This window comes from Hibiscus syriacus, unplaced genomic scaffold, assembly GCF_006381635.1.
Source record: "Hibiscus syriacus cultivar Baekdansim isolate YM2019G1 unplaced genomic scaffold, ASM638163v2 tig00111427_pilon, whole genome shotgun sequence".
Taxonomy (NCBI): Eukaryota; Viridiplantae; Streptophyta; class Magnoliopsida; order Malvales; family Malvaceae; genus Hibiscus; species Hibiscus syriacus.
In genome coordinates this window covers 965,852-975,550 of record NW_024063088.1, presented here as the reverse complement: position 1 = coordinate 975,550, position 9,699 = coordinate 965,852, and the positions used below count along the sequence as shown (strand labels likewise).

At 39.4% G+C, this 9,699-nt stretch overlaps 1 protein-coding gene across 1 annotated transcript; it reads left to right on the top strand.

Moving 5' to 3' along the window:
- The first annotated feature begins 7,222 nt into the window (after positions 1-7,222).
- On the top strand, positions 7,223-9,677 carry LOC120162986 (probable L-type lectin-domain containing receptor kinase S.7). The gene has a single exon (XM_039173024.1). The coding sequence runs from the start codon at positions 7,321-7,323 to the stop codon at positions 9,514-9,516; it is 2,196 nt and encodes a 731-aa protein (XP_039028955.1). The 5' UTR covers positions 7,223-7,320; the 3' UTR covers positions 9,517-9,677.
- Positions 9,678-9,699: the final 22 nt, after the last annotated feature.

Genomic DNA, 9,699 nt, shown 5'->3' with positions numbered 1-9,699 from the left:
TTTTATAATTTAACCTATGTAATTTTAATATTTAGTATTATAATGAGATTATTAATATTATATTAAATAAAGTAATAATTTATTTCAGTTATTTATAAATTAAAATTAGATACAAATTTATAAATTTAATGCAAAGACAAATTAATTAATAAACACCGATATCAATTTTTGGGTGTTGTGGGGTGCTAATCTTTCCACGCACGTAGCCGACTCTCGAACTCATTTTCTGGTAAGCAGACCTCTTTTTGTTATTTTAATAATATTCTCATAAATTTTATTAAAATAACATTTTGATAATCAATCTCACCACATTAAAAGATTGGTGGCGACTTTACAACTTAGTATTTTATCTGATTCAAGGAAGATAGACAATTACTTTTTCAAGACTAGATACACTTAGGTGTACTATTTGCACTCTCTGTCGCCGGGCAGAGAAACGTCTCGACACAATGAGCTGGTAATGGCATGCTTAGTTTTGCAGGAGCCATGAGGGATGGTGCCGAGGAGCGAAACAAGATTCAAAGGAAGAAAAGCAGGCACAAAAGGATTAGCTTTTCAGCCACCCTATCTGGTGATGTTAGCGGTGCTTTTGCTGGTAGTATTTGCGCAGTTAAGTTATCTAATGACCCTTTTGTTAGGAAATAAATCGAGTACAAGTAATTTTCCTATAACCAGATTAGTGAGAATGCGAAATAAAAGCGGAAAAATAATACCCAAAATTGATAATGAGTTCAGCCAATTTTTTCCTACGTCTCCGGACTGCTGCAGATCTTTTACTAAAGAGAGAAAATTTACAGGTGTTTACAAAACACTCACTACTCGCAAGAGAACTCTCTAAACACTTTAGTATTGGGAGAAAGAAATTGATTTTTGGATGATTTTGAAGCAAAATGGGCTAGGATATTTATAGTTGAAGCTTAGAGACTAATCTTGTAAATACCCTAAAAATTGTAATGACTAAAGTTGCAATTACACCCAAAAAAATCAACACATTTATTGCACCAAATTCGGTGCACAATTCCACCGAATTCGGTGGCCTCCCTTAGTTGGAAATGCAGCTCCCAGCTCCCTTTGTTGAATTATTTAGCCCACTTTGTTTGACTTTTCCAACAATCTCCTACTTGAAGACTGATTGTAATCTGTCTTCACACCTCAATCAATACAACAACATTTCTGGTCTTGTTAACCTAGCATGCCAACTGAAGCTGAACACAACTTCAATTTGTCCGTAGTCATCGTCTTTGTCAACATGTCTGTCGGATTTTCAGCTCCACTAATCTTTTCAAGTTTCAAAATCCCATCTTCCAGAAGAGACCGGATTTTGAGCATTTTGACTGTCGCAATACAATACATTGTTTTCTTGTTTCTTGCCTAACTCTTCCAAGAAACTTTGGAGCCAAACCATCTCCTTTCTAGCTTCTATAACAATGACATATTCTGCTTCAGTTGTGGAGAGAGCAACTATCTTCTGTAGTTGAGAAACCCAACTCACTGCGGTTCCTCCTAGAGTATAGACATACCCTGTAGTGCTCTTTTTGATGTCAACATTTCTGGCTAAGTCAGCATCTACATAGCCTGTTAGTATCGTATCTCCAACTTTGAAACAAAGTTTTTTGTTTGTAGTACCTTGCAGATATCTGAGGATCCATTTGACAGTTTCCCAGTGTATCTTACCTGGATTATTCATGTACCTCCTAACAACTCCCACTGCATGAGCAATATCTCGTCTGGTACAAACCATGGCATATATTAGACTTCCAATTGCTGAGGCATACGACACCTTCACCATGTGTGCACGTTCTTCCTTCGTCTTTGGTGACTGTTCTTTGGTGAGTCTAAAATGAACACCTAAAGGTGTACTTACTGGTTTAGCATATTGCATGTTGAACCTAGAGAGTACTTTGTTGATGCACTCAGCCTGTGATAACCTCAAAGTCCCTGACTTTGTGTCTCTCTTGATCCTCATCCCAAGAATCTGCTTTGCAACACCCAGATCTTTCATTGCAAACTGCTTCGAGAATTTTTGCTTTAAGTTTATAATCTCTTGCATGTCTGAGCCTGCAACGAGCATGTCATCAACGTACAATAATAAAATAATGAAGTTGTTGTTGAACCTTTTGATGTAGCAACAATGATCTGCTTGGCATCTGGTAAAACCATTGCTACTCATGAAACTATCGAACTTCTTGTACCACTGTCTAGGAGCTTGTTTTAAACCATACAAGCTCTTCTTCAACCTGCATACCAGGTTTTTCTTGCCTGCCTCAATGAAGCCTTATGGCTGCCTCATATAGATTTCTTCCTCCAAATCACCATGAAGGAAAGTTGTCTTTACATCTAACTGCTCAAGATGTAGATTTTTTGCAGCTATAATTTTCAACACCAGTCTGATTGTAGACAGTTTCACGACTAGAGAGAAAATTTCATTGTAGTCAATACATTCTTTTTGCTGAAACCTTTGACAACCAATCTCGCTTTGTCGCGTTTTCTCCCATCGTGCTCTTCCTTGATCTGTAAATCTACTTGTTGTGGAGTGCTTTCTTGCCTGGTGGTAATTCAGCTAATTCCCACATCTGATTTGACATAAGTGAGTCCATTTCATCTTTCATGGAAGACTCCCACTTGACTAAATCCTCTACTTGCATTGCTTCATCATAGCACTCTGGTTCACCATTGTCAGTTAGCAACAAGTAGTGCAAAGAATGAGAATATCGTTGGGTTGGTTTAGGAATTCTGGAGGAGCGTCTCAGTTATGGTGTGACTGGTTCTTCTTGAACTGCTTCAGGAGTGATCTGAACATCATTGACCTGTCTTTGTACATTACATTCTCATTGAAAATGACATATTTGCTTCTGATGATCTTCGATTTTCATAGTCCCAAAACTGGTAACCGAACTCATCACCACCATAACCAACAAAGACGCATTTATTGGACTTGGCGTCAAGTTTATTTCTTTCAACAGAATCTATGTGTACATAAGAAATACAACCAAACATTCTTAAGTGTGAAAGGTTTATTTCTTTCTTGCTCCAAACTTTCTCTCGTATTCTGCCATCCAAAGGAACTGAGGGCCCACGGTTGATCAGGTAAGCTGCAGTGTTGATAACTTCAGCCCATAGAAATTTGGGCAGGCATGTGTCCTCATGCTTCTGGCACGTTCATTCAGAGTTCTGTTCATGCGCTCTACTACGCCATTCTGCTGTGGTTTCGTGGGAACTGTTGTCTCCATCTTTATCCCATTGTTTGCGCAAAAATCTCTGAATCTTGTATTTCTGTACTCTCCTCCATTATCATACCTCAACCGCACTTTACTAGTCTCATTTTCCACCATGGCCTTCCATTTTCTAAAGGTATCAAAGACTTCTGATTTCTTATTCAGAAAATAAACCCACACCTTCCTTGTAGAATCATCGATGAAGGTGACATAATATAGTGAGCCTGCAAGAGATGGAACTGGAGATGGTCCCCATACATCAGTATAAACCAACTATAACTTTTCTACCTTAGGTGTCTTGCCAATCTTTGCAAAACTGACTTTCTTTTGTTTGCCAAAGATGCAATCCTAGCATAGTCGGACATCTACATTCTTTAGATCCGGCAGCTTCCCTTTTGACAAAAGTGTCTTCATCCATTTCTCGCTCATATGACCAAGCCTTTGGTGCCATAGGTTTAATTTTCCATCAGCATCTGCTGCAGTAATGATATTCTCTAAATTTTAGGTTACATAGAGAGTACCAGTCTTCTTACCACGAGCAATGACGAGTGCTCCTTTGGTAATCTTCTATTCACAACCTGAAAAGGTTGTACTATAACCTTCTCCATCAAGCTGTCCTACAGAAATCAAATTTCTTTTGAGGCAAGGAACATGTCTCACTCCTGTCAGCTTCCAAGTGGTCTGGTTTGGCAACTTTAGTCGGATGTCTCATTTTTCGATGATCTTTAAGGTTTCATCATCAACAAAATGAACCCTCCCAAAATCACCACTGACATAGTTCTCCATGATTTCTTGGCATGGGGTGGAGTGGAAAGATGCCCCTGAATCCAAGATCCATGATTCAATCGGACTATTGACGCTTAAAATCATGGCATCACCTGTCTCCTCTGTCACGTTGGCAGATTCTTGTGCGCCGGTATTTTTCTTCAGTGCTCAGCAATCTCTTTTAAAGTGACCCTTCTTGCCGTAGTTATAACAGGTAAAATCTTTCTTCCCCGTTCTTGATTTTTCCCTTCTGGATTTGGATCTGCCACGATTTGAATTTCTTTCTGAAGTTTTCCCTCTAGACTCTATGTGGAAGGCTGAGGAGGTTGATGCTTCACCCGATTCTCTCCGTCGAATTTCTTTACTCAATACTAGATCCCGAACATCGTCAAATTTTAATTTGTTGTTTCCCGACGAGCTGCTGACTGCTGTAACAATAACATTCCAACTGTCTGGCAGAGATGATAAGAGAATTAAAGCTCGAACTTCATCATCGAATTCAATTTCCACTGAACTCAACTGGGTTGTGATAGGTGTTGAGCCACTGATGCCCTTTCCGTCATCCGCAAATTGAATAATCGCCTCATCAAATGAACTTTGTTTGAGGTCGATGGCTTCTCATACATACTGGAGAGAGCAGCCATAAGACCCGCCGTGGTCTTTTCCTTTGCTATGTTGAAAGCAACATTGCGGGATAACGTCAGTCGGATAACTCGAAGGGCTTGTCTGTCGAGAAGGGCCCAGTCTTCATTCTTCATGCCCTCTGGTTGTTTTCCTGAGAGAGGTTGATATAGATTTTTCTAGTACAGAAAATCTTCAATCTGCATCTTCCAAAAGCCAAAGTCCGTACCATCGAACTTTTCAATTTTCACCTTCCCTTCATCTGCATCCATCGCTCCCACTCGAATTTGGCTTCGTTTGGATTGTTTCTGACAATTCTTGCGAACCACCGTGTATTAGAATACCTCCGTCGATAAATTCATATCGTCGACAAAATTTCACTATTCACGTGAATAGTAATGAATAGTAACCTCGCAAAAAATTGACAAAATTCACAACCAAAAGCTCTGATTACCAGTTGTTGAGAAATAAACCGAGTACAAGTAATTTCCCTATAACCAAATTAGTAGGAATGCGAAATAAAAGTGGAAAAAAAAATACCCAAAATTGATAACGGAGTTCAGCCAATTTTTGCCTATGTCTCCGGACTGCTGCATATCTTTTACTATTGAGAGAAAATTTACAGGTGTTTACAAAACACTCACTACTCACAAGAGACCTCTCTAAACTCTTTAGTATTGGGAGAAAGAAATTGATTTTGGGATGATTTTGAAGCTAAATGAGCTAGGGTATTTATAGTTGAAGCTTAGGGACTAATCTTATAAATACCCTAAAAATTACAATGACTAAAGTTGCAATTATCCCAAAAATATTTAACACATTTATTACACCGAATTCAGTGCACAATTCCATCGAATTCGATGGCCTCTCTTAGTTGAAAATACAGCTCCCAGCTCCCTTTGTTGAATTTTTTAGCCCCCTTTGTTTGACTTTTTCAACACCTTTGTCCGATATGAGAGAATCGATACTGGAAATGGTTGATGCTGCTGGTGTAAGCGATTGGAATGCAGTGTAGGAGTTGGTTTATTGTTACATTGCTGTCAACTCACACGAGGTTCATCACATAATTTCAAACGCTTTTCTGAGTTTGTGATTATACAACCGAGAAAAGATAGAGCTTAAAGTATTCCATCATACTCGTGAAACTGTTATATTTGAAAGCTCCAATTGTATTTTAGTTGGTGTTAATTGGTTGTTTTAGTTGAAAATAATTGTACAAGTCACTAATGCTGCAAGTTGAAAGAAAAATAATAGTAGTAATTATTACTGAAACGAACTGAACGATTTCCGGAAACTAAGTTTTACAAGTTAAGCTAAAAAATCCAAAAGTATTTATTGAAAACCGTATTATATCCATATAAAACTTGATTAGTATGGGTGTGATTAATGACTTTTTTTTGCTTTATTTTCCAATTAGAACAAGTTTATTTGAATTTTGTTGTATGGGAGCACTCACAGTATGATGTTTGACGCATGTTTATTGTTTCCAGAAATGTAGATAATATGAGAAAGTAAGTGTATGGTTTTTCATTTTACGGCATTATTATAACACAATTCAAGGAAAGAAACCGATTCATTAATTCTTCTCTTAAATATTACCATAGCTGGTGTTGTTAGACACTGATCAACATTTCCCTTAAGTGTGGACCTGATGTTTACATGAAAATATAAGTAATTACAACTAGAATGATGCAGGTGACACTAAGGTTATCAGGAAACTTAGGTGAAAAACTAGAAATGTTGTTTTAATTTCTTGTGAAAATGATTGAACCCAAGCAATTCCAGACATAGTAGCAATGGCTCTTATATCTCTGCTAATAGTCTCAATTTAAAAGCAACAATCAAGGAAACTTGCCTCTGAGTGAAATTTGAAGTTGTGCATGCCTTTCAAATGCTTTGCCTTCCTGTGATCTTCCATGTACATATATACATGCAACACGCATCGTTTTTTTTTTTTTTTTTTTGATTCAAATGTATAACTATGCTTTTTGATTTGAATGATAAGCTCTGGTTTATTTTCACCCATGTTTTAGGGGCAAAGAGGTTATCTTCATGACCGAAATGATACGACAAAATCCAATATACAAGGCATCTTCGTATCTCTCGTAAGCATTGTTTGTCCTTTCTACACTTCTCACCGACCCTCAATGATTTGGTCCCATATGTCTTCAGCTTGTCTTGGCTCGGTGGAAAGAACAAAAATAAATACCCTTCTTATCACCATTGAAGCTCCGAATGTGCGTTTTCCATTCTAATCTGTCATTTATGCATGTAGCAATCATCCCATCTCAAAAAATATTTCTCCCACCACCTTATACTAGCCAATCTTTTTTTTCAACGCTCCATTCGATCGATTTTGCCGTTTAATAATTGTTAGGTATTATTCTAGATAAATTATATTAGTATTTAGTGAACTGGTAATTAAGTTGTGGTCTCTAATCAAAATAGGTCAATAATTGAGTAGGGGGACCAAGGGAGATGACTGGAAAGCATATGATGAATGGTATCAATCATTGGCCCCACTATGAATTAATGCAAATATAGAACTCTTGAAACGTGTTTGCATGCGGCACTCAGGTAACATCGGATTTGTGAATGGAGATTTGGCAGGACAAAATGATCCTTGTTTAAGGTATTTGTAATTATCTTAAACCTGTCATTTGAGTTTGAGTTTTTTTTTTTTTGTCACAAATAGTTGACAAGCGACAAAAAACTACTCATGCCTTGTAATGAAATGCTTGACTGGTATGGGAGGAGATTGTATAGCCACATCCGTATAAGTTTAACAATATCTTTGCTTGCAGCTTATCTACGTAGGAGACCCTGCAAGAATTCATTGCTCAAGAAAATGGAAAAAGGAATCTGTTATTCATCTGTGTTACCTGTTGGGTTTTTCCGGCACTGTTTTGTTTGGTGGTCATCGTCACTTCATCTTCTAGCTCTGATACACCTGTTTGTTCTCGTGGATTCATCAGCTACAAGTGGGCCTGTGATAAACGTGACCAAGAACATCTCCTTCGCACATTTCAGCCTTGATGATCCTAGAGTTACATCAGATGTGAAACTTCTTGGGAGTGCGAAGCTTTCAATGGAAAAAGGTGTTATCCAAATTCCAGATGAATCAGTGGCCTTTGATCTGAGACATCAAGCAGGGAGAGCCATTTACTCCTCGCCAGTCCGCCTGCTTGATCCACACACACAAACCCCAGCATCTTTTCAAACCACCTTTGCTTTTCAATTCAGCAATTCATCTAATTCAAGCGCCGGTGGGGTTCATCATGGAGGCAGTGGTCTCACATTTATCATAGTCCCTGATGAGTTCACCGTGGGACGACCTGGACCATGGCTTGGTATGCTCAATGATGCTTGTCAGGAAGATTACAAAGCCGTAGGTATTGAATTCGATACACACCAGAATCCGGAGTTTAGAGATCCGAATGACAATCATGTTGGCGTTAATCTTGCTAGCATTGTTTCCACCAAGACCATTGATGCATCAGATTTTGGGGTGTTTCTTAACGATGGTTCAGTTCACCGGGCTTGGATTACATATGATGGTGCTCGTAGATGGATGGACATCCACCTCGGATCAGATGGCCATGATTACCCTTCTAAGCCTATCTTCTCTGGTTCTCTGGATCTATCTCCCCATCTCAATGAGTACATGTTCATTGGATTCTCAGCATCCACAGGGAACAAGACGCAAATTCATAACGTACTCTCCTGGAACTTCAGCTCAACCAGCCAAGCTTTTCTTCTTTTCCCTTCGGAGGAAACCTGTGAGAGTAAAATCACCTTCCAGAAATCTGAGGCTAGTGCTCAAACTACCCAAAAGAGATCTACTAAAGAACCGTCCAGCAGTTTCTTTATTTTCATTGCCGTAGCTGTACTAGCTTTGGCCACCATGATTGGTTTCTTTTTCTGTATCCGCAGGGGAAGAACCGGCAACTCTAAACTTACAGGTTTACCAGAGAAAACCCAGAGACCAAGGCCTCCGAACAAGCCCCGTCGCTTCACGCTTTCTGAGATTTCATCAGCAACTAGGGGTCTTAGCGAGGCAGAAATTCTAGGTGGCGATGCCAGGGGTGTTTATTACAGAGGGAAGCTTTCCAATGGCTGTCAAGTGGCCATCAAAAGGCTGTCAGCCGAGTTTCTTAACTCACAGCAAGGCTTGGATAGACGACGGCTTCACAAAGAAATTGGTGCCATGAGCCGAGTTCGACACCCGAATTTGGTTCCCATCAGGGGATGGTGTCATGATAACAACGAAATGATGATCGTGTACGACTTCTACCCCAATGGAAGCCTCGACAAATGGCTATTCGGAGGTGGGGTTCTTCCCTGGACACGACGCTTCAAAGTCATCAACGACGTTGCAGAAGCACTGAGCTTCCTTCATTCTAAGCAACTGGCTCACAAGAACATGAAAACGAGCAGCGTTTTCCTTGACGTAAGCTTCCGGGCAGTTCTAGGCGATTTCGGGATGGTGCTTTCGGCAACAGATTCAAGAAGGTTCGAGTCAGCAATCAGTCAGACAGCTGATGTATTCGAATTCGGAATCTTCGTGTTGGAAGTGGTTTCGGGACGGGGAAGGTTAGAGGCAGAAGCAAAGCAAGAAGAAAGGGACTTGGTGGATTTTGCTTGGAGAATGCATGTGAAGGATGAGAAGGTGAAGGTGGTGGATGGGAGGATGGGGTCACTGGTTAACTTGGAGCAAGCCATTCGGGTTCTGGACATTGGATTACTTTGTACATTAAATGAGTCGAAAGGTCGGCCTAGCATGGAAGAGGTGATGGAGTATCTGAGCAACGAGACACAAATACCAGAGCTCCCAGCTTGTCGACCCGTCTCATTGTTCCCTTACAACAGTGCCACCGGTCTCTGCACTGGATATTCTTGCGGCCCATTCAAGTGAATCCAGCTGCTTCTCAACTTTTATGATAAAATCATTATTGCTAAGCATTGTTCAAGTTATGTTTATTATATGTACAAAAATGGCTAGCGACTCAACTCAGTAACCTTCATTCCACAAAAGCTGTCTCCTGGAAATTTTGCAATTAATCAAAATAATTTTAGTATTTAAAGTTAATTTTTATTT